The following is a 25,894-nucleotide window of genomic DNA, read 5'->3' on the forward strand; positions in this document are numbered from 1 at the left end:
TTTAAAAATTAAATTAACTTAAAATATTTTCAAAATTAAATTAACTTAAAATATTTTTCAAAATTAAATTAACTCAAAATATTTTTCAAAATTAAATTAACTTAAAATAGTTTCAAAATTAAATTAACTTAAAATAGTTTCAAAATTAAATTAACTTAAAATATTTTCAAAATTAAATTAACATAAAATATTTTTTAAAATTAAATTAACTTAAAACACTTTTCAAAACCTTTACCATAACCAATTAAAAAAAAAAGGGGGGCATGTGGCGCCGGTCAGAGGCGCCTCTCACCCAAGGGAGGCGCCCTGAATAGAGGCGGGAAAATTCCCGTCGACCTAATCTAAGGCGCCTCGGATCATCTCCGAGGTGCCTCCAACAAACCATATAAGGCGCCTTAAACTTGCTTTAAGGCGCCTTCAACCCAAAATATTGCCACGAACAGAAGGATTTCTTTTCGTTTTCTGCCGAAGCCCACACGAGGTTCTCGTGCGCTTTGTCCCCAATCAAGGCGCCTTCAACCCACTTCTTCCTCCTCTACTCCTAGCAATGCCTCCTAGGTACACTCTAAACCTCCCTTAATCATCTATTACATAAATTTCGTACCAGTTTTACTATTTTTGCTTGTATACTATCAAAAATAGGAAATGTCGCATTGTTGATCTTACACCGGCTAGGGCTCCTTCTACGGACCCTAGATTCCACTCGGAACAGCATAGGATAGATTTTGCTAGGTTTACCTTTGAGTCCATCAAACCTAGGTATGTAGCTAGGGCATTTTTTGCCCAATATTATCTCCCCGCAGTCCAGATGATAGACTACTATCATCTAAGAAAATTGGTTGACTGCAACACCACAGTGAACCAAGACTTGTGTGCCTAGTTCTATCACAACCTTGAAAAGGTTGATGATAGTACTTATTCCACCAGAATGGGTAGAACTGACATTCAGTTTACTCCCTCCCTGCTTCGCACTAGCTTAGAGCTTAGGGAGTCTCCGTGTACATTTTTATGTTACCCAGGTAGGGATCTACCATTCGGTGATCCTTATTCCCATATTACCCTAGATGACATTTACATGCATTTCTTTGGAGAGGAGAGACCTCTTGGACTGACTGAGTTCAGGTCGACCCTTCTTAGAGTTCAGGACTATGTTATGTACAGAGTCCTGACAGCTTGCATTTTGCCCATCACATCTCGAGATGTCTCGAAGATGCGATCATCTCACTCATTCTTTTTGTACGCTCTTAGCCAGCGCCTAGATATAGATATCGCACTGCATATGTTTCATAACATCATTCATGCATCTAGTACAGTCACGTCTGGGGTGATCCACATGCCCTACTGTCATATCCTGACCCAGATTTTCTCCACCTCTAGGATAGACACTACCAGAGGGACACTCATCTCACTTACCATATATGATGAGTTAGGTCAGCGTAGTCTTAGATTAGCGGGTGTAGAGGTCACTGCCGAGGGGATTCTGGCCTGGAAGGGTCGGCCAGCACCAGTCGCTGCTCCTGTTTCTCCAGAGGCCGAGGACGTACCTGGCAAGGGTGAGGAGTGGCTCGACTTCTTAGCAGAGGACTTTTTCGGAGATCCTCTACCTTCCACCTCCGCCGGGCCTTCTACATCAGCCGGACCCTCGTCGTCGGCTCCACTCACCGTCGAGGACAGACTCGCTCGGCTCGAGCTCCAGTCCATTCAGACACGACGAGCTGTGCTGGATAGCCATCGCTCCCTCTGGTCCCTACGGTCCGAGATAGCTGCCGGATTCGCCTCCCTCCGGGACGAGGGACAACCGGCACCCGAGCAGCCCCTTGCACCACATCCAGCTGACGACCTTCCAGCTGATGATCCTGCTGTCTGACACTATCATGTATCTTGGATATCACATAGACACCTCCTTTTTCTAGTCTGACTGTACTACTACTCTACTTATTATGCTTATCAGTCTTTTGATATCATTATTCTTGGTATGTGTTCGATAGAACAGTCTCTGTTTTACAAATCAGCTTTCCACTTTTTACTCTTGAAAGGTTTACTTGTTTTTCAAAATCAGCTTATTTCTATTTCTAAAATTTAGGCAAAATTGTTGTTTTCAAAATTCCAGTTTTACTAGATTTTCAAACTCGGACTTAGCCTAGGCTCAAACCCTAGATATCATGTTCCCCTAGAATTCAGCCAGAGCATCTCATAAACATCTAGGCTTACCTTGCTTGTGTTTTAAAAACATAGAATGGCGTGAGATGCATAGGGTACAGCCTGGACTCAAGAATGTTTATATCTGTGCATCAATATGAGTCTGGGCGTTAAACATCTAATTAACAGTAATCAAGTCAAGTCATCCAGCCATAGTCAAATCTAACTAGATCTATTGACTTAACTTGACTAACCAAGTGAAAGCTATTGACCTCTAGGCAATCAGCTAGTAGCTAGATGGTTAGACATGTGACCAAAAACCTAAGTGATTGACTTTTAGATTTTCAAGTTCACTCAAGCATGAACATTAGGGCTCTGATACCTTACTTAAAGAGAAATTAGCTAATATACAATCAACTCATGCTTGGACATTAAGGCTTTAAGCTCCCCCCTTTCCCTTAAAATTTGTAAATTGTCTGTTCCTTTCAAATTATGCTAAGTTTTTGCAAAATTCAGCTTCATGTTTTCAAAAGTCCATCTTTTTGCACTTTCCAGATTAAGCTTTCAAAATTCTAGTTTCATTTTCAAAATTTTCAAAATTTTCAAAATCTTTTCAAAATTCATTTTGTTCTTTCTTAAAAATACTTTTGAAATAATTGTTAACAAAGCTTTTCGAATTTATCTAAGTCTTTTCTCTTGAAAACATACTTCCCTTTATAACTTTTGAAAATTTAGCTAAGTATCTTTCTAAACAGACTCTCAAAAATTAGCTAAGATTTTCAAAGCATTCCAAGATACTTCCCCTTATATTTCAAAGTCAACTTTTTAGCTTTCTTATCACTCAGAATAAAATGCTAAGTGTTACCAAATTTAAAAAAAAATCCCTCTCTAAAAGCCTAGGGTTTCAAAATTTTTGACTAAGTTGTTTAAACCTAAAGTGGCTTTTGCTATGCTACAAAGAAAAATCTTTCTCTAGCAAAATTAATTAATAAAGTTTTAGAAAACCAACTTCAAACTCAAACTATTTTACTTAGCGATTTGATTTCCTAATATTGCTTTTAAACCAAAGTATCTTAAAGACTCCTTACTTAGTCCTTTTCCTCATACCTTTGTCCTAAAATCTATGTGAAAAGTTATGATTTTTTTCAAAACTGTTCTTTCATTTTTTGATAAATGGCAGGGGGAGAGTAGGGAAATTCAAAAATTCAAAAGAAAATTTTATTAAGTTGTAACTTATAGAGAAAGCCTTTATTAAGGGGGAGCCTGACAATGGTTAAGTTTCAGCTTAACCATGCTTGCATTTAAAACTTATTAAGTTTGCTTACTTAAACTTTATGCATCTATTTTACTTAGCTTTGAATTTCAGTTGCCATAATCAAAAAGGGGGAGATTGTTGGTGCGGGAAGCATCCGACAATCAACCGCTGTTTTGATAATGACAAAGGAATTCAAAGTTAAGTTGTTTTGTGATCTAACGTACTTAATTGAGTGTTTCAGGAAAGTCCTAGCTGCGGTTAGGCAGGTGGAAAACCCTAGGGGCTGGTAACCCTAGGTCATAGGGGGTGGTAATGTAACAACCCGACCCTTTGGCCTCTTGGGCAGCTCTTGTGGCGGCCCAACTGGTGGCCCTTATGTCGTCGGCCCATTTGGTGACCTCTCATGTCGTTGACCGACGACCCTTGGTCGTACCGTTACTCACTAGGACTTTCCACCCCTGGCCAGTGGATTTTTGCCTCCCCCAGGATTAGAACTCTAGACCTCCAGGCTTAAGTACTAGAGTTTATGAATCCTGGTAGCCAAGTGAGCATCCTTGTGGCGGCCCAACTGGTGGCCCTTATATCGTCGGCCCATTTGGCAACCTCTCATGTCGTCGACCGACAACCCTTGGCCGTGCCGTTACTCACTAGGACTTTCCACCCCTGACTAGTGGATTTTTGCCTCCCCCAGGATTCGAACTCTAAACCTCCAGGCTTAAGTACTAGAGTTTATGAATCCTGGTAGCCAAGTGAGCGTCGCTCACTTGGCTACCAGGACTGTTGAAGGCGCCTTCAAGACTGTTGAAGGCGCCTTGAGCTGGATTTTCCAGCACAGCTCCTTTTTCCAGCTCCTTTGTGTGGGCTTCCAATACTTCGTTCTTTTGGGTGATTCCAGCCAACCGGAATAGGGCTCACCCAAACCCAATTCCCGGCCTTCTCCTCGAGCAGCCTTCCGTCCCGGCTTAACGTCCCTCGAACGCCGCGCACGCTCTTCACGTCCACCGGAGTACTCTTCCGCAGCTCTCTCGTCCTTCGGACTCACCGAGCCCGTCGACTCCTTTCCTGTGCCGTCCTTCTCACTAGCTGCGTCTTCCTCTTGACTTCCTGTGCTCCTAAGCTCCTGCACACTCAGACACAGGGATCAAACACAACGCAGGACCTAACCAACTTGGTTGATCACATCAAAACTACCACGGGATCCAACAATCTCCCCCTTTTTGATGTGCATCAACCCAAGTTCAAGTTAGGGTTAAAATAGACATAAATAGTAATTTTAAAGGAAATTACTAAACTAACATAATTAAGCATAAGTTTTGCAATAAAATAAAATTACAACATAGTTAGAATTTTTTTTTTTAATTTTCCTAACTCCCCCTCAACTTGTACTTTTCTCTCCCCCTTTGATCACAGCAAAAATGGGGTCCTAATTAGAGGGAACTTTAAAAAAAATTCTAAGTAAAATGGATTTTCAAACAGAACTTTCCAGAAAAAATATTTCTACCCAAAATGAATTTTTTGAAAAAAAAAATTCTAAGTTAAAAGACTTTTTGAATTTTAAAAAAAAAAATCCAAGTAAATGAACTTTTAGAATTTTCCAGTAGAATATTTCGAAAAAAAATTCTAAGGATTTTCCCAAAAAAATTTCAAGTCAAAAAGCAAATTAAGTCTTTAGAATTTTTCCAGGAAAAAATATTTCTAAAAATGAATTTATAAACAAAATTTTCAAAAAATGTTTGATTAAACTTTCAAAGCATTATTTAATTCTAATTTTTAAATGTTTTTTTAGAAAGTTAATTAAACCTTTCATTTCAATATTTCAGCTTCCAGGTCGTGGCGAGGCACTAGGCCTTCTTGGTCATTGGAGCAACAACCACTTCCTTGACAAAGCTTTATAAAGAAATTTACTGTTTAATTTTCTTCTCTGAAAGCGCTAAGTCTAATATTTCAACTAAGATCAAATATTATGATTTTTAAATTTCCATTTTAACTTCTCATAAGTTCTTAATTCACAGTTTTTTAGAATTTTGGCAAAAAATATTGAGCATGCAAAAAATTGTACATTTTCTATTGTTAGTTTGTTAAAATCTTTTAATTGACAAATTGTGTCTTTTAACTCAATATTCTTTAATAGTTTTTTACTTTTTAATTTAAAATATTCTTTCGACGAAATAATTTGTAATTCACGAAAACCTTTCGGCAATATTTCAATTGAAACAATTAATTTGCCAAGAGGTGGAGACCATACCTGACTTACCTTGTCGGCGGTTGATTCTCCCCCTGTTGAGTTATTTTTGTCTTCTGATGTTTCTCTCCCTTCATCGATGCTCATTTGTGATGAGCATTCTAGGTCTTCAAGTTGGAGTTCGGTTACTGGTTCTGTCTCGGCACTTACCTCAGTTTCGGACTCTTCTGACGTCGGATCAGTGTTCATCGAGGAGTCGGATTCAACTTCAATTTGTTCTTCGTGGAGTTTTAAGAACTTTTCCTAAAGTTCTTTTGCGCTATTGTACTCTCCGACTTTGTCGAGATCTTCATTTGGTATTGTGGTTAGAAGATGAAATTCAGCCCGTGCATTTGCCATAAACTCGTCACGTTGCTTCTCGTTCCAGAGGTATTTCTCGAGCTCTTCTCCGTTTGCTTTCTTTGGTGCTTCATAACCAGATTTCATTATTAAATAAATAGAAAAATCGGAGTTAAGGTATACCTCCATCTTTTGCTTCTATGAAGCAAACTCCCCCTCGAATGCAGGTGGGTAGTCACTGTCTCCGGCCATCGTTTTGATCGTTGTGCGTCAGTCGGCGGTTAGTCCTTCTAAGCGGTCTGGCTCTGATACTAATTGTAGGTGCAGCGGAGGCCGGCAAGAGGGGGGGTGAATTGCTGCCAACAAAAATTAACTATACCCTCCTCGGATTTCAACTCAGAAAAGTAATAGTAAAATTAAAACAAGCAAGGAAATAGAAATTAAGTAGTAGACAGGATTTAACCTGGTTACAACCAAGGAGGTTGTTAATCCAGGGCAGTAGAAAAAGCTTAGTAGAAAAATCTCCTTTGCTGAAGACGGAGAAGCCTTTTACACTTTGGAAGCTTAGAACTATTGCTAGGGAAGAGTACACAATTGATTGGTTGAGTTATTATTTCTTTCCTAGCTCCAGGGGCCTTTATATAGGTCCTAGAAATCTTATCCCGAGAGTCCAAGGCACCTCCAACTGGGTTCAAGGCGCCTCCAGCTCGGTCAGCTGATAAAACTTTATCCGCTGCGCAAACGGTCAATTTTGACTGTTGAAGGCGCCTTGAACAAGCCTTGAAGGCGCCTTCAAGACTGTTGAAGGCGCCTTGAGCTGGATTTTCCAGAACAGCTCCTTTTTCCAGCTCCTTTGCGTGGGCTTCCGATACTCCGTTCTTTTGGGTGATTCCGGCCAACCGGAATAGGGATCACCCGAACTCAATTCCCGGCCTTCTCCTCGAGCAGCCTTCCGTCCCGGCTTAACGTCCCTCGAACACCGCGCACGCTCTTCACGCCCACCGGAGTACTCTTCCGCAGCTCTCTCGTCCTTCGGATGCACCGAGCCCGTCGGCTCCCTTTCCGTGCCGTCCTTCTTGCTAGCTGCGTCTTCCGCTCGACTTCCTGTACTCCTAAGCTCCTGCACACTTAGACACGGGGATCAAATACAACGCAGGACCTAACCAACTTGGTTGATCACATCAAAACTACCACGGGATCCAACAACTAGGACTTTCCACCCCTGGCCAGTGGATTTTTACCTTCCCCAGGATTCGAACTCTAGACCTCCAGGCTTAAGTACTAGAGTTTATGCGCCTATGGCCTGTGTACCTGCATGAACCTCCCTCCATATCCGTGGGGCTGGCACTAAGGGGGCCGCTAAGGTAGCGGATCTACCTTTAAGTACTAGAGTTTATGAATCCTGGCAGCCAAGTGAGCGACGCTCACTTGGCTACCAGGATTCATAAACTATAGTACTTAAGCCTGGAGGTCTAGAGTTCGAATCCTAGGGAAGATAAAAATCCACTGGCCAGGGGTGGAAAGTCCTAGTGAGTAACGGCACGGCCGACGGTCGACGGTCGACGACCCGAGGGTCGCCAAATGGGTCGGGTCGTTACAATAAAAAGGCACCTTTTATTTGTAACGACCCGGTCCTTTGGCCTCTTGGGCGACCCTTATGTCGTCGGCCCATTTGGCGACCTCTAATGTCGTCGACCGACGACCCTTTGGTCGTGCTCACTAGGACTTTCCACCCCTGGCAGTGGATTTTTGCCTCCCCCAGGATTCGAACTCTAAACCTCCAGACTTAAGTATTAGAGTTTATGAATCCTGGTAGCCAAGTGAGCGTCGCTAGTACTTAAACCTGGAGGTCTAGAGTTCGAATCCTGGGGAAGGCAAAAATCCACTGGCCAGGGGTGGGAAGTCCTAGTGAGTAATGACACGGCCAAAGGGTCGTCGGTCGACGACATTAGAGGTCGCCAAATGGGCCGACGACATAAGGGGCCGCCAGTGGGGCCGCCACAAGGGCCGCCCAAGAGGCCGAAGGGCCGGGTCGTTAGTGCGGCATGTCGAGGTCACAAAAGTCCTCATTCACTCAGATTCTCAGTTGGCTGCCCAACAACTATCAGGGACATTTGAGATTAGCAGCTCCTGACTAAAGTTATATGCAGAAGTCTTTGAGAAGCTAAAGGTAAATTTTCAAGAAGTTACTATACAGAAGATCCTCCGATCAGACAATCAAGTGACAGATGAGCAGACTAAGTTAGCTAGTTCATTATCACCCATCGTGATCAGCCAGCCGATCGAATATGTCTCACTGGTTGGGCACATCGATCGGATGGAGGGAGTGGTCTGCTCGAGCGACTGGAGAACACCACTGATCGAATTCCTCCGATCGATGGAGGTGTGCCAGAGGCCAAGAACAGGTACAGGAAGTTGAGAGGAACTCACCATCAGACACAAAAGATCCACAAGAACACAACAAGTTCGATAGAAAAAAGAGAAAGAGGACGCTAAGAAACAACCAAATGAGCCGAATGAGAAGGAAGGCTTATGAGAAAGAGGAAAGATCACCGGAGAAGAGAGCGCAGCGGCAAATTCGTTAAAGAAGAGCGCGCAGCAGCAAAATCTAAAGACAGAAGAGCGAGGTAGACGGCGATGGCACAAGCAAGGCTTATAAAGCTTGCGGTCGATCGACGGCAACTGTCCGATCTAGGGTACACAAACCTAGAAACAAATCCAACCACTAAATTTGAAAACGGTACACGTCACGTCAGGCGGATGTCTGTCCGTCACATCAGGCATGCGGCGGCAATATAGTACATGTGTCCTTCAATCAAAAGGTCGCATTTAAAGTCCTTAATTAAAAAAGTATGGCCGCGTGCTCAGCTATAATCTTCGAGGATTTAAGCGGATTTTGAGAAATTCGAATGACGTCAGCTAAAATCATGCCCACCTGAAGGGATACCATAAAGGTCAGAAATTTTGAGAAGTATTGCTGACCATCTTCCCAATCGACAAACCATCTTCCCAATCGACACACAATCTTCCCGATCGGCCAAGGCAAAGTAAAGTCGAGTGGCGTTAATGGATCGTGTATAGTCCGATCGGGCATTAAGGCACCAACTGTCCAGTCAGTCGGACTTACAACCTCCTTCGACTAGACTTGAAGGGGAGGTTTGTGATGTGGCGATGAGGAGGAGCCTACCTAGCATGAGTCAATTGCCACATGATAGGTTAAATTCAAGGCGGTCCATGCAAGGGCTTAAGTCTCGGCCACGCTCGAGCGGGAAGCGGTTCATCGCTGATCGGAAGGATCATTGTCTAGTCGGCCATCTGAGTAAACCAATGACTGGTTAACCAGGGCAGCAAGAGAGCAAGTTGAGCAGGCCAAAAGCTCGAGTCGGACTGGCCGATTGGAAGGATCATTATCTAGTCGGCCATATGACTGAACCAACGACTGGTCAACCAAGGCAGCAAAAGAGCAAGTTGAGCGGGCTAGAAGCCCGAACCGAGCGGGTCACCTATCCGACTCGAGGTATGTCGTTGGCATTATACACCTAATGGACCGATACAATAATAAAAGAGAAAAAGACAGATAATTAATAGAGGAAGGAGAACACAAAAGAGAACACTCTATCTACCATTAAATAAGAAGCAACCAAGACAAAGATGTCTTCCGTTGGCAATTAATATCATTAAATCAGGGAAGATGGAGGGTCACCGAGAAAAATATAAAAGAGTATGCCAGGTACAAAGAAAGACAAGATATATTTTTGTCCCTAATATTTTTACTTTTTTTTTTTGTTTCTGACTTGAGCATCGGAGGGCCAACGCCAAGGACCCCTTTCCTAGTTTTGGTTTTTGTTTTACAGAAAGGAGCAAGGTCTTTATCCCATCAGCGGAACTACCACCTCTCCGATTTTCCAGCTTCTTGCCTTCGAACAGGATCAAGTTATTTATCTTATATTTAAATTTATTTTGATATCAAATATAAACAAAAGATTTAAGTTTTTAATGAAAATTTATTATTATGGGGTTTAAAAATATATATATAATCATCCATTATAATTAACGAGCTTCAATTTTAGTTTTGTTTTATGATTCTAAAATCTAGTTATAATAGAGTTTAACAATGGCTAATTGACATTCAATATACAATTTTAAGTACTTTTCGTTGAATAATAATAAGCAAGTAACAAAATTAAGAAAACATAATAATTATACACAAAAAGTTAAGAGATTACTCACATAGAACTATTTTAAAGTATATAAACCATCCAGTCCGATTTATGTGTCAATTCAACTACCAATACATTTTTAAAACTTTAGATGAAATAAAAAAATATTTCTTTTCACTCTTCGTGGTACATGATATATCAAGAATCTCAATAACAAAAAAAATTAAAAGTGAACTTACATTACACAACTGCCACTCAATATCAGTTCTTTATTTATTGCATGATTATATACCATAAAGCAAAAAAATTTCCCCACACTTTCAAAATGCATAGGGTCTTTATTTATTTTAAATTGTTAAAGGCCTTGTTCTTCTTTTAATTCTCAGCTAAAAGTTATGATCCCAGTTCCGATCTTAGGTGGGGTTAATTAATTGCAGAGATAAGTAACCATCACATTAATGCATAATTGCTTGTTCTTCTTATCCAAAAAAGCTTGCAAGATGAAATTAAAGAGACAAATCATTGTCCATTGGACATGGAGTTATACCAATTGCCTACTATGATTCTGGTCCTCTTTCAACAACTAGATTCTCTAGTTAGATTTTAGAATTTTGACAAATTATTGATATAGAGTAGTTTTGCAAATTTTCCAAATCATGTACCTTTCTTTATTGGTTTCCTACTCGAGTTCCATAGTTTTATCTTGACAAAATCACACTCCTTTCAACTTGGAATTCTAGTTTCACCCTCTAACCCAAATGATAGCCGAGGGTTATGTTCCTAGGAAAAAAATTTACACAAAATAACTTGGGTATCATTTTTTTTGCAAAGATTGCCACAATATTGTTTCTGAGAATTCCTTTATTTGGAGTCTTCTTGTGTCAATTTCAGTCAAGTGCTTTTATTAATTTTCATTTCTCAGAAACATTTTAGCAGAACCTTTTCTATTTTATACAAAAGAGCATCCACATGGCATGATCATTTAAGAAAAAAGCTACAATGTATGCAAATGATCAGTATCAAATCACATAATTGTCAAACTCAATATCAAATAGTTTATTTACTACATCACAACGCCATAAAGCAACAAAAGAATCTCACATAGAATGACAATATTCCTCTAAGAGAGGAAAATCATAATGTATCCAACAACAAATGAAGTCCTGTGACATATAATAAATCACATATATACTTTTAAAGTTTCTGAAAATAAAAGAACTTAAACAAATTTAATTACTAGCAACAAAGGATTTCATAAGATGCAACTATGATCTTATACCAAGTCTTCATCTGCTGAGTCTTCATCCTCGGCCTATCAATTTAGAGGTCAAAGAAAGACAAAAAGACATGATGAGCACAAATTAAACGGACTTAATAACCTAAAAGAGATTTTTTTTTAAAAAAAAATCATGATTGAATAAAACCGATGAAAACACCACGTATATGTAATTGAATTAATAATGTTTCTTCAATATCATCATACCAATTATTATAAGAGTATTCCAATCGGTATTATCACATTTGAATGACAAATGCATTCCGCATAACGGCTATTGCAAAAAAAGTATACAGTTTGATATGTATATATAAATGCCTAAATTTCGTTAATAATTTTAAATAAGTAATTATTTTTATGAGAATTTTGAAAGCTCCAAGGATTATCCTTTTTTTTTTATCTATTTTTAAAAAAAAAAATTGAAAATGAATTTTAGTTGTACAAGAATTCCATCAACATGCATGTTTACGTCGGCACTGAACAACCTCCTATAGGTTACCATATCAAGATATTATCGAGTGGATGCTTGAAATTAAACTCAACTTTTTTAGATAAAAAAAATCATGCTATGTAACAATACAAGTACATATAATGATCTTAATTTCTTATTCAACTATAATGGTTTTCTATCTTACCTCTTCACGTGTTGATCTAGGACGGATTGGCGGGAGCGCTGAGAACGAGCGAATGTCTTTTATAACATTAGATACCCGTAGCGATTATAAATATATGGCAGATGTGAGATAATCGGGCAATCTTCACCTGTCTCCCTTTCGCATCTACTTTTCAGTAGTGGGCAATTAGCAATGTTCAAAGTTGTCAACATAGGTAGATTCTTCAAATTCCTTGGCAACCTTTCTAACCGTGAGCAGTTTCGGATTGATAGTGAACGAAGAGACTTGAGATGCTGCAGCCAGTCAGGCAAGTTCGTGAGATTGAAAATTCCATCTATGGATAGTTCTTCTAACACACTGCTTGCTGGTTCTGCTGTCATCAACGACTCCAATTCATCACAACAACAAATACGTAAAAATTTTGAGTCTCCGAATCTCGCTCTTTTTCTGTCAAGATGGGCACCACATAGAGACAATATTTTGAGCGTGTGTAAGTATTGCAGTTGCCCACGTAAATTGACTTTGTTGCCACAAATCTGTATGTTGAATTTTTTTACTGAATTCAAGATTTGTACGAGTTCTTCTAGCTGCAATATTATACTTGGACAAGCTAAGAGATCTAAAGAACAAAAAGAACTGAGACGCCCCACTTCTAATGGGAAGGATGCCAAATTAGGACATTGTTCAATGGTCAATGAACGAAGCATTTCTAGGTGTTGCAGTTCATCGCCAGGAAGACATTGGAGTTGTGAGCATTGCATAATTTCTAATTTCGTCAAGGATGTGAGGTTTTTGATACAGCCACTAGGAAGGGATGTCATGTCGTCCAACCACCGCAATAGAAGAACAGAGAGAGAAGTCAATCTTCCAACACACGAGAGTAGGCTCCCATTACAGTTTGATATAGCAAGCTCTTGGATTGTAGGAAATCTCGGCATACTATTCAATTTAGGACAACTGAAAATATGCAAACTCTGTAGTTTAGGGAACAACTGATCGTCACCATTATGAGAGTCTGGCCATTCCTCTAAATTATTCATCCGATTCAAAATGAGTTCTTGAAGGGAAGGAAAGCTTCTATACCCATGGAACTCAGCACCCAGGTGTGTAATGACATCCATAGCCACTAAGACAAGCTTCTTAAGAAACTGCAGATTTCCAAACGGAGGAATATGCTCACAACCACGGCAATTTTCAAGGCAAACTTCAACCAAATTTGGCAGCTGTAACTCTATCAACCATGTTGGGAATTGTGAGCTCCCATAATCTTTTATGACCAACTCCTTTAAGCTCGTGTGGGGACAAAGATCATCCAATATGTCCTTGTCATATCTTTCTACATTATTAAACTCTATGAGGAGTTCATTAAGATCTTTATTCTTCAAGATTTTTTTCCCACCACAAGAATAACTCTTAAAATCTTTAGAAAATTTAATTTGCATTTCTCCATGAAGCTTCAAATTTTTGAGTTCTAAAATTGAGCATGCGCCAGTTCTATTCCCAGCAAAAAAAACAGGTAAACTTCGAAGATTAGTTAGTCGTGACAACCCACAGGGCATGTGTATATCAATCTGAAAATGACCATTTGGTAAATCAAGAACCCGAAGGTTTTGCATATTCCCTAACTCTTTTGGTAGCTCTCGAAGTTTGTCATTGAAACCGAGATTGAGATACTGTAAATTGGAGAGAAGGGTTATGGAGTCGGGTAGAACTTCAATTTTATTGTCATATAAGTTGAGGTACCTCAAATGTATCAGATTTCCTATTGACATGGGTAGAACTTCAATATGATTCGTAAGTAAGTTGAGGTACATCAAATGTATCAGATTTCCTATTGACATGGGTAGAATTTTAATATAATTCATACGTAAGTTGAGGTACCTCAAATGTATCAAATTTCCTATTGACGTCGGCACCTCACTGATGCCACTGTCACCTAAATCTAACGCCCGCAAAAATTTCAGTTCTGAGTCTGAGATGACTTGAAGCAGATTGATACTCAAATATAACTGTGTATATGGGAAATCAAAGGGCATAAAGGTGCGCAAGTTCACTGGTTTCTTGTCTAATACCTGAGTCATGCATGATTCTCCTCGTAGATATATTTGCAAATGATATGTTCTATTTCCAATATCTTCCACCGAGTCTTGTTCAGAATGCCAATATACATTTGCAGATACTGATCGTGCCAGATCGTGCATCAAATCATGCATCGTGCACTTGGTTTCATCACTATCATATTCAAAATTACGGGAAGGTGCCAAGAGAAAGAATGATCTCCGCACAAGATCATCAAAGACATCATTGCCCAGTGTTTCAGCATCAAAACTTTTTTCTGAACGTACGAAACCATTTGCAATCCACAGTTTGATCAATTCATCCTTTTCCATTTGAGAGTTCTTTGGGTATAGGGAGGCAAATGCAAAACACTTCTTTGACCATGGAGGGAGAGTGTCATAGCTCCACTTTAGTACCGCTAACACTTTTTCTTCCATATCTCTGAGCTGCATTATTTCACTGTTCAATACCGAGGACCAATAAGTTTCATCTCGAGTGCTGCGGAGCGTGTTACCAAGGGATATGACAGCCAAGGGCACACCGCCACATTTCTCAACAATCTTTGCACCAATTTCCATCAAAGTTCGGTTCTCTTCTTTGTCTCCAAATGCAAAATTTTGAAACAAGAACAAACAATCAGCCGGGGACAACTGCTTTATTTGGTGGATATAGGAGGAGTCCATAATTGAAGAGACCTGTTGACTACGGGTTGTCACTAAAATTTTGCTTCCTCTGGCCCCAAATGTTAAGGCCGCTTTCAGTATACGCCACTTTACTGGATCTTCATTCCATACATCATCCAGCACGAGCAGAAATCTCTTCCCAGATAATTCTTTTTTCAGCTTCTGCATCACTAAATCTATTTCTGAGATGTTGACTGATGCACCAGTACCCAGTTCTAAAATAGACTTCATTATCTTTGTGGGATTAAATTCTGCCCCAACAACTTTCCACATTGTCAAACTTGCAAAATGACCTTGCACCTTCTCATCATTGAAAACAAGCTGAGCAAGTGTAGTCTTCCCCAGGCCACCCATCCCAACGATGGCAATGACCCTCAATGTGCTATGGCTGCTTCCCTCATCATCATCATTTGTTAAGATGTTGACAATATTATTCTTCTCTGGTTCTCTCCCTATAACATCAAAGCCATTGAGGGAGTGGGTCTCGCTGTAGGGATATAGTGGCAAGTGGCTGCTGCTTTGTGGCAAATTCAGAAGAATGGACTTTTGTAGCAAAATAGAATCCAGACTATCTGTTACAGCTTCTATCATGCAACCTACCCTGCTGTTAAATAGAACTTGATTATCAGAAGATATGAAATCACTCACCAGCCCAAAAGGAGTATTTGATCTCTGCTTCTTCTGGAAGACTTTGGTATCATAGTAATCCACAGCATCCTCGAGATCGTAAGCTAAGTATTTGAGCTTCCTCAACAAGTCCTTCACAGCATCTTTGTTTAAAGGGTGGGACTCGACATCTTCGATCACCAAGTCAATAATAGTCGACATCTCCTTAAGCTTCTCCATCTTCTCTTCGATACCAGTCATTGCCTTGAGTTTCGAGTCGAGTTGGACGAGAATTGCCACCTTGTCCGCCACAAAGCGAGCTGCAGCTACCAAAGCTCCTTCCATAGCTCCGGATGAAAGATGCAAAAGTTGTTTGGTGTCAACCTGGCTAACAATAGCTTGGAGGAGAAAAGAGAAGCAATAATTTGCACGGCGACGACTGCTTCAAGTCTTTCTTTTTGATGAATATTAAATCGATTATTGGGTTTTGGAGGAGAAAAGAGAAGCAATAATTTGCACGGCGTCGACTGTTCAAGTCTTTCTTTTTGTGCAATATTAAATCGATTATTGGGTTGGGTCTCCATCAAGATATTAAATTGATGGTACATATTCCAGCTCACCATGGTACTGATGTGAGTATTCATCAAACACCACGGGCCACAAATTTCCTGCTGGGTTCAATCAAAATTTTACATTAAAAAAAATTAAATAAAAATTATAAATTTAAAAGCATGTATGATATTTTTATTGAATGAGAGTTTTGAGGGCAGCTGAAGAGTAAAATCGATCTAGTCAATAATATCATATTATTATAAAAATATGAGAACTAATATTTCTAACTTCGTTAGTTAAAATATCTGGAATTAATGTATTATTTTATTTTTTTTTAAATCATGATCTATTTAAAAAAATTATATTTGAGTTTAAACGGATTAAATAATCCGATCATTATTAGAAGTGTGAACAGTGTTGGGTAGCTTGTCACATGGTCTCATGCAGTCTTTGACCCGATAGGCCAAGTATAATTCCTCGGTTAAGCACCATCCACGTATTGGATCCATCAAAATATTTCAAAGTATAAAAAAATTTAAAAAAATACTTAAATTTTTTACTTCATATCTATCAAATTTTATATTTACTTTGCATAAATTTAATTTGAATAAAAAACTTATATCTATTTTGAATAGAATGAGACATTTTTTGATATTGTTTTCAAAACAAAATGTGCTCTTAATATTAATTTTTTAAAAAAATGTTCTTTTAATTTTTACCTATATTTTTTTTTAAAAAATGAATGTACCAAGGTCCTTTTGAAATAATTTGCAGGGCTAAGACTGCTTCAAGTCTTTATTTTAATGAATTATGAAAATGAGCGGAATCTCCAATAATTTACAGGTCGACCTTTCTATGGATAAAAATTTACTTAGAACTCGATGAAAGATAGATATCTAATGGGAATAAAAGAAGGTATTCAAATAGGGATGAAGACGGATATATTAATGAGAAGGAAGAATATTGAATCTGACCATTTGTATCGTAACTTATTGAGTCTTCCTTCCTGACGAATTATTAGAGATTGCTTATAAATTCGAGATCAGATCTTTTGTCTGAAAATTTTCGTATCTCTGTGTCTTTTTGTTAATTGAATAGGTTAGATCATATCTTAAAGATAAAGTGCACATCATGACGATATTATAACCGTTCGATCGATAAAGAAACATGAAAATATGAATATCTTGATATTGAGGATCTTATTTCTATCAATTCCAGCTCACCATGACAGTGATGTGGTATTAATTAATTAAACCTACGTCACGAACGCCACAGACCACAAATGTACAATTCCGTTGCTTAAAATATCTGTGATTAATATTGTATTTTTTCGAAGCAATAATTTGCAGGCGAAGACTCCTTCAAGTCTTTGTTTTTTGATGAATTATTAAAAATGGCCGAGTCTCCAATAATTTGCCGGGCGAGGGCTCCTCGAAGCAGAGCCGGCCCTGGGCCAGGGCTACCAGGGCTCCTGCCCAGGGCCCATAAATAATCAGGGGCCCATTTTCAATAAGTTAAGATATATATATATATATATATATAATCAACTTTTTCTTGCCGAAGCCCTCGTCGACTTCGCTGGAGCCCTCACGGAGCACCCACGATTCTCCTCGCTGAAGTGCCCACGATTCTTCTCGCCGAAGCACCAGTTCTCCTCACTGAAGTGCCCTCGCGATTCTCCTCACCGAAGCCCTTGCGATTCTCCTCGCCGAAGTGCCCTCGCGATTCTCCTCGCCGAAGCCCTTGCGATTCTCCTCGCCGAAGTGCCCTCGCAATTCTCCTCTCCAAAGCTCTCCTCGCCGCGCCCTCGCTGCGACGACTATGGGCCCTAAGGCGCCCTCTGTGCGGCTGTAATGCTGGATTGCCTCATTATTTCACACTTCTGCAGACTCTAAGGTCATCATCTTTGCTCTTCTGTTTTGATCTCTTCTCTTTCAATCAAACCGTACGACTTCGGATTAAAGATAGGGCTTATGCTCCCACAGTGATCTCTTTTGTTCCTTTTTTTATGCGTAAATAAAAAAAATAATAGTCCAAGAAATTTTTGCAATTGGGTGGCTTTCTGTCAGGTACAAAGGGATAATAATTGATGGTGAGCTTTGGAATTTGGATGAGTTTATGTGAATGCACTGTTTGTGCCGTTTTAGAGGTTTTGTGCCATATGTAGTTATTGTTTGCATTATTGTGAAATTTCTCAAGGAGAGGTGCTGGACATGAAGACAACTTTTATTTTGTTGAAATGTGATGTTATTAGAAATATAGATATGTGATGTTTCATGAAGATTGGTTTCTCTTATATGGGTTTCTGAAGTTTGATGGCTTTGTTCTGATATGAGTTTCTGATTGTTGATATGGATTTTCTGATATGGATATTTTATATGAAACCTCATGTGTGCAAGTCTAGCTTTTGAAGGCATGGATTTTAAGATTGCCATTATAGTTTTTATTATTTTGTGTGGCTTTGTTTATCTCGGTTAGAATTTGAGGAAGTGGTGTAAGAATGGAGGGTGGTAGAGTTGTGTTTGAATTTGCTATAGGTTTTTGTTATTCTGTGACATATTGTGATTGTTTTGATTTTATGATGTGGCATGGGAGGTCTTCTGATTGTGAGACTTTGTTGGAGTTTTGTGTTATGGTTTCTGATGAAGGTCGAGCAGCGCAAATTTTTGAAGGTTTTTGTAGTATGTTTATATATAGCAATTTTTTCATGGATCAGACCTTTCCTAAATCTTTTCCTAGGTGTTTTTAATTCTTGGTTGTATATTCTGATATCTTGTTGAATGGAGTAGTGTATAGAATATGCCAATATGGTGATTCCAATGTTGCTTCCAAATGATGAAGAGATTTGAGGAGTTCAATGCTGATCTGATTTTGGTACGTTTGTGCAGAATTTTCTTGATGATTAGACCATGATGATTTTAGATTTGTAAATAGGTGCTGAATGGTTTCTTTATATTTGATATTTGTAAAGCAAATAGTGTTGGTTTGCTTTTCTTTTGAACTTAGTGTAAGTAAAGCAGTTTTAGTGTCTTGTAATAAATTTTACTAGAAGGTTAGGTTTTTCGCTTTTTCAAGTAATGACAGGTCCTAGTTAGTTAAAAAAAAACGTCCTAAGATAAAAAATCTTGATTCTTTATTCCATTTCTAGAAATAAAATTTTATAGATTAAATTAATTGTAATTTAGGTTGATGGAAGGATAAAATTGGGGCATCATTAATAGTTTCGCCCAGGGCCTTTAAATAATAAGGACCGGCTCTGCCTCGAAGTCTTCCTTTTTGTAATTATTAAAAGGGTTGGCTCGCCAGCTCGCTATGGCAGTGATGTGGTATTCCTTAAATCTACTTCGCAGAACGCCCAGGCCACAAATTTCCAATTCCTCTGCTTAAAATATTTGCAATTAATGTATTGTTTTATTTTATCTTATTTAAAAAAAAATCATGTAATTATTTTAGGTACCATTAGATTTATAAGAAATCTATTAAAAATATATATTTGAGTTTAAACGGATTAAATAATACGATTATAATTAGAAGTGTAAATAGTATGGGTTAGTTTGTGGCATGACCTAACTTAGTCTTTGATCCGATAGATCAAGCACAATCCTCGCGTTGATCCATCTATATATTTCTAAAAACAAATAAAAAAATACCTAAAATTTTACTGCATATCTATCAAAATTTATATTTACTTTGCATAAATTAAATTTAAATAAAAAGACTTATATCTTCTTTTTTTTTGGATAGGATGAGACTTTCTGATTTTTTTTCAAAATAAAATATACTCTTAATATTAAAAAACAAAGGATGATCTTATAACTTTTACCTTTAAAATTTTCATAAAATGTAAATACACCGTCCTTGAATAAGAAGCAAAGGCTCAATTAGCATAAGTAATAACTTTATTATTTTATAGATTAGTATTAAAAGAATTTGTCCTGTTAATCACTCTGTCATCATAAAGAATAATTAATATAAAAGCAAGTATTAAACAATGGGATCCGTCTCAAATTCTATTATCTATCTTCGTTTTTCAAAAATAAATTGTGGTTACCTTAAATCATCAATGATAGGTATGTTGTAATTAGACCTAGGAATAATATGGGATCGATGATCAAGATGATGTGATAGTCAAAGTTAAAATGAAGTGGCATTCAAAGTCAGGATAAGATGGTAGTCAGAGTCAGAATATATGCAGCTGAACGAGTCACCCTCGACCAAGCTCAATTCTTCACTCCTCAGTACTAAGGCCTTTAGTATGAAGTCGGTCTACTTGAGAGTCAGTTGGCTTGAGAGCCAATTAGACTTAAGGGACTTACGCCTCCACTCTAGTATCAAGGTACCTAGCTAGAGTCGACGGAAGTTAAGGGATGCTGCTCCCCATTCTCTAAGCATAAGTCTCTCAGCATATGATCGGGCGGTCTCAGAGCCAATCAGACTTAGGAGACTTATCGCTCCACCCTAAATCAGTCGGCCTTAACTCGCCTACCGAGCATATAAGACTTAGTATAAAAAGAATTTATCTTGTTAACCAATCTGTCATCATAAAGAATAATTAATATAAAAACAAGTATTAAACAATGAGATTAGACTCAAATTCTATTATCTATCTTCTTTTTCAAAAATAAATCATGATTACCTTAAATCATCAATGATACGGTATATTATAATTAGACCCAGAGGTAATATGAGATCAATGGTCAAAATGATATGATAGTCAAAATTAAAGTGAGGTGGTGTTTAAAATTAAGGTGAGGTGGCAGTCAGAGTTAGAGTATATGCAATTGAACGAGTCACCCTCGCCCAGACTCAATTCCTCACTTCTCGACATTAAGGCCTTCCGTATGAAGCTGGTCGGCTTGAGAGTTGGTTGGCTTAAGGGATTTACGCCTCCACTTCAGTATCAAGATACCTAGCATATAGTCGGTCGGCCCTAGAGCCGGCGGAAGTTAAGAGATCCTTCTCCCCTTTCTCTAAGCATAAGTCTCTCTGCATATGGTCGATCGGCCCCAGAGCCAATCATACTTAGGAGACTCATCGCTCCACCCCTAAACCTAGTCAGCCTTAACTCGCCTACCGGGTATATGGGACTTAGCTCCCCACCCTTCAAAGGTCGTCTCCCAACATATAGCAAAAGTAGTCTCCAAGCATACAATCGGTTGGGCTAAGATCCGGTCAGACTTGCAGAGCCAAGGTATTCAGTATACAGTCGGTCATCCCTACAATATAACTCTCAGCATATAATCGGTTGTTCCAAGAATTGGTCGGACTTGCATAAGGGAAAAGACCTGATGATTAGTGACTCTCCTGAATGGATAACAATGTCATTCTCCCAAGAAATATTGGAGGACAACCTGCTGAACCACTTTCGACCATTAACGATCAGAGAATATGGAGGGGCAACTGACTTAAAAGGTCACCTCCTCAAATTCAAAATTGCAGCTATCCTTCACCAGTACATGGATGGAGTAAAGTATCAAATGTTCCCCACCACACTCTCTGACTCGACATAGAGGTGGTTTAACCGGCTTCCTGCTGAGTCTATATGCTACTGCAAGGACTTCTGCAAAGCCTTCCTTCACTACTTTGCCAATAGACGTCAGTACCACAAACCACATTGAGCCTATTTTCCCTCAAACAAGGGCTCAAGGAGACACTGAGGGCCTATATCAAAAAGTTCAATAAGATGATCATGGATGTTCTTTGCGCCACCCAGAGATTCTAGTGAGAACCTTCTCTCAGGGGCTCATAGATAGTGAGTTCTTTCGCTCCCTGATTAAGAAGCCCTCAAAGGACTTCGATCATCTAGTCAACAGAGTGACTAAGTACATTAATGTAGAAGAAGCACAATTCGCTCGAAAGAAGGAGGTCGCCACATCCGCCTCAGTCTCGGCTCCTGTGCACCACCTCCGCCTCTTCCTCACGAAGGACCTCGAGCAGGCCCTACGTCGTATCTTCATGAGTCGTGACCTCACGTTGTACAACACATAGAGGCTGAGCGGATGCGATTTCCCAACCCCCAGATGGGCTCAAAAGTTTTATACTTATCATCGATCAGAGATGCACAACACTCAAGATTGCTACCACTACAATCAGGAGAAGTGTCAGGCAGCTAACCAAGGGTTTCGCCAATGCTCGCCATCTCCCAACTGTCGGCGTTATCAATGGTCGAACGGACCATCTCGGAGGGACCACCAAGATGTCGAGCAGCGCCAGAGAATGGTTAGCGGCAAGTGAACTAGGTCCAAGCCCCCCCCCCCCCCCCTCGCTCGGGTTAAGTAGGAGCAGCCCCCGACGCAACAAGAAGAAAATCGCAATGATACCGCTCAGGAGAATATTGGCATGATCGCAAGAGGCCTGACCGACGGAGATTCCAATCGGGCGAGAAAGTTGCACACCCGTCGACTGGAGATCAATGTAGTTGGTTGTAACTAGGAGCAAGCATAAGGGCCCGAAATCAACTTTAGGTCCAACAATTTGGAAGGGTTGGAAGTGTCACATGACGATACTTTAATAATTAAGGCTATTATAGCAAATTATAATATTCATCGCATTTTTATTAACATAGGCAACTCGGTCAACATTATATTCAAGAAGGTGTTTGAGCAGCTATAGATAAAAAAGAGTGAGTTTCAACCCATGATGACTCCTTTGTATGGATTCACAAGCAATAAGGTTCAGCTACTCGCTCAAATAAAGCTGGTTATCTCCTTATGGGAAGAGCTCTTGATGAGGACGCGTTGATTGACCTTCATTATGGTGGATACGCCCTCAGCATACAACATAATTTTAGGTTAACCAGCCTTAAATGAGTTCCGAGAAATTATTTAATTTCAACTTTTTACTAGAAGATCAAATTTCCTATGGATGATCAAGTCAGGGAAGTCAAGGGAAATCAACTAGTGGCACATAAGTGCTATGTGAATATCATCATGAGGCTAATGCATCTCGAAAGAGCCAACGAATGGAGTTTAATACCATTCATGAAGGGCCTTCTATACTCATCTATGAAGAAAAAGAGGTGTAAATTCAACCAGGTCGATTAGATGCTACTACCCAAATAGCATTTGACCTAGCCCTAGAGTTTAAAGTAGAGTAGGTCACGTGCCTAACGCGGAATAAAGATGTCTTCGCCTGGACGCCCAAGGAAATCACAGGTATATCACCAACGGTTACGGAACATGTGCTCCATGTCTGTCTGAATGCCCGACCGGTCAAATAGAGGAAGCTGGACTTCAAAGCCGAACAAAATAAAATCATTCGGGTGGAGGTGAATAAATTATTGGAGGCTGACTATATCTGAGAAGTACAATTCTCAAGTTGGTTGGCTAAGGTGGTCTTAGTATCCAAGTTTGGGAATAAATGGTGGATCTACGTAGATTCCAGAGATCTAAATAAGGTATTCCCCAAGAATTATTATCCCTTACCCCGCATTAATTAAGTGATGGATTCAATCTCCGGCTGTAAATTGATATGCATGTTGGATGCGTATCAGAGATATTATTAAGTCCCATTAGCTAAAGAAGACCAAGAAAAGTTTAACTTTTTATACATATAAAAAAATTATTTTAGGACATTCATTAGCATAATCATAGGAAGTTTATGTTGCTCTCACAGAGAACAAACACAAGTGGGCACAGCTACGTTGGCCTCAGGGTCAGTCGAGCTTTCGGTGTCTCATCTCTTACGTCTTATGAGCATGGTCGAGGGTGTACATCGGGCCCGAGGTATATGCCCGATTGACTTTAGAGCCGGTCAGAGTTCCAAGGTTCGACCGCCCATAAGGGTGCGCTCGGTCTGATGAGCCGCTCAATATGTAAAAAGAGACTAAGACATCCCTTCACTTAGATGCGCAAACTACTTACTATTGATCCCAATGTGGCCGGCAAGAAGGGGATGAATTTCCCTGAACATATGATTATACCTTTCTCGTTCTTTTGACTTTAACTAAGACACACTTGTAAATAGAAATAAATTGCATAAAGGAATAAACGAGGCTACCAGATTTACTTGGTTTGTAACCGAGGTGGTTGCTAATTCAAGACAAGTGAAGCGCACTATCGAAACTCTTTCTTTGATCAAGATCGGAGGTGGAGAAGCCCTATACAACGATTAACAGCTCTGAAAATTAAAATAAAATTTATAAATTCGTATACAAGTGTTGTGTTTTCAATCCTAGCACCAAGAGGCTTTTTATAGCCTCTTGGGATAAAGTATCCATTGATGTTCATCGCTCGGAGGCACCTCCAAGAAGGCCCAAGGTGCCTCCAGGAGGATAGAGCTTATCCTTTAGCGATAAGACTTAATCCTTCACAACGATTACTAGAGGCGTCTCTATCTTGCTTGAGGGTGCCTTCTATGAAGGCACGAGGGTGCCTTCCATCTTGCTTGAGGGCACTTTCTATGAAGGCATGAGGGCACCTTCCCTCTACTTAATGGCGCCTTCCACGAGTCAGCTTGAACAGTTAACCTTCCATAAAGGTTAATTTTTCCTCACTCTTCTTTTTGGGTGATACTCCGACAGTCGAGAGTTGAGCTCACCCGAAACCAACTCTGACCTTCTTCTCGAGTAGACTTTCTCCCTAGGTTCTTGTCCCTCTAACCGCCGTGCACGTCCTTCTCACTCCACCAGTGTACTTTTCCATAACTTCTCGTCCCTCGAATGCACTGAGTCTGTCGACTCGCTTCCCATGTAATCCTTCTCGTTCGCTAAGTCCTCCGCTCGACTTATTGTGTTCCCAAGCTCCTGTACACTTAGACACAAGACATAAAATACAACAGGACCTAACTTCACTTTCTTAAGCACATCAAAACCAATCTAGGGTACTTACAGTCTCCCTCTTTTTGATGTGCATCAACTCAAGTTAAGTTAGGATAACAAATAAAATAACGTATCAAATATGAAGTACAAAAAAAATTATAATTAAGTATAGAAAAAATTGCAATAATACAAACATAATATGCAAAAAAAAAAAAACAAAGCAATACTTTAGATATCTCCCCCTAACCCCTAGATTTTCTCCCCCTTTGATTATATAAAAAAATTAAGTAAAAAAATATGAAAACTTATAGAAACATTTTGGAAAATTTTCATGGGGGTGTAGAATAGAGTTTTCAGGAATATTTCTCGGGGAGTAAAAAAATTCAAAGAATTATAATTTCTAGCAACAAACTCTCAATTTTGCTGAAAATAATTTTAAAATTATTTTTAAGTTTCAAAAAAATTTAAACTTTTTGTCATTATCAAATAGAAAAAAATAGAATCAAACAATAAAAATTTCACTAGAACAATATTTTATTTTGATAAGAATAATTATTTTAAATAGAAATGACTATTTTCAAATTTAAATATTCAAAAAATGAATTTTTAACTAAAAAATCTTGCTAATTTTTTTTAATATTCAAAATATAACATTCTTTAACCAAAAATTAGGTCACACAAAATTTATCTCTGAAAAAAAATTAAATTTAAAAATATATTTTTTGATATAAAATTCATGAAAAATTAGATAAATACCATAAAATTTCAAAAAATGTTATTTTAATAGAAAGCCTAATTATTTATCACAAAAAAAATTAAGAGTGTGTTTGATTTGTGCGTTTTTCATTTTCATTTTCTGAAAAAACGCTCGTTTCTAAAAAATGATGTTTGGTTTACATTTTTCGTGTCTGTTTTCTAAAAAATTAGACAACGTTTTCTAGAAAAATAGAGAATGACAAAAAGTCATTTTCTATTTTCTAGAAAATGCACGTTTTCTAGAAAATGAAAATAGAAAACATGTAAACTAAACGCACCCTAAGTTTTTCAAAAATTTATTTTCAAAGTAATTTTATTTTAAAAAATCTAAATTTTCTTAGATAATTCAAAAAAATATTGCAGTAAAAAAAATTTAAAATTTTTTATTTTAACCGATAATTATTTAATTTTTCATAGAAGAAATATTAACAAAAATTTTTAATAGAAGGCATGTGAAATAATTAATTTGATAAACATGTTAAAAATTAAAATAAATTAAATTTAAAGTATGCATAA

General features: G+C 38.6%; 1 protein-coding gene and 1 long non-coding RNA gene across 2 annotated transcripts; one reads left to right on the plus strand and one right to left on the minus strand.

Annotated features, from left to right (window-relative positions):
• Nucleotides 1-11,154: 11,154 nt before the first annotated feature.
• Nucleotides 11,155-15,813, minus strand: LOC121989503 (disease resistance protein RGA2-like). Its single transcript, XM_042543590.1, has 2 exons — nt 11,987-15,813; nt 11,155-11,387 (listed from the first exon to the last, which is right to left on the minus strand). Exon 1 carries the CDS (start codon nt 15,655-15,657, stop codon nt 12,046-12,048), a length of 3,612 nt encoding a protein of 1,203 aa, XP_042399524.1. The 5' UTR covers nt 15,658-15,813; the 3' UTR covers nt 11,155-11,387; nt 11,987-12,045.
• Nucleotides 15,814-17,426: 1,613 nt separating this feature from the next.
• Nucleotides 17,427-18,191, plus strand: LOC121990669. The gene is made up of 2 exons (XR_006114656.1): nt 17,427-17,760; nt 17,934-18,191. It is a non-coding gene; the product is annotated as an uncharacterized LOC121990669 (long non-coding RNA).
• The last annotated feature ends 7,703 nt before the right edge of the window (nt 18,192-25,894 follow it).

Source organism: Zingiber officinale, chromosome 6B, assembly GCF_018446385.1.
Source record: "Zingiber officinale cultivar Zhangliang chromosome 6B, Zo_v1.1, whole genome shotgun sequence".
Classification (NCBI taxonomy): Eukaryota; Viridiplantae; Streptophyta; class Magnoliopsida; order Zingiberales; family Zingiberaceae; genus Zingiber; species Zingiber officinale.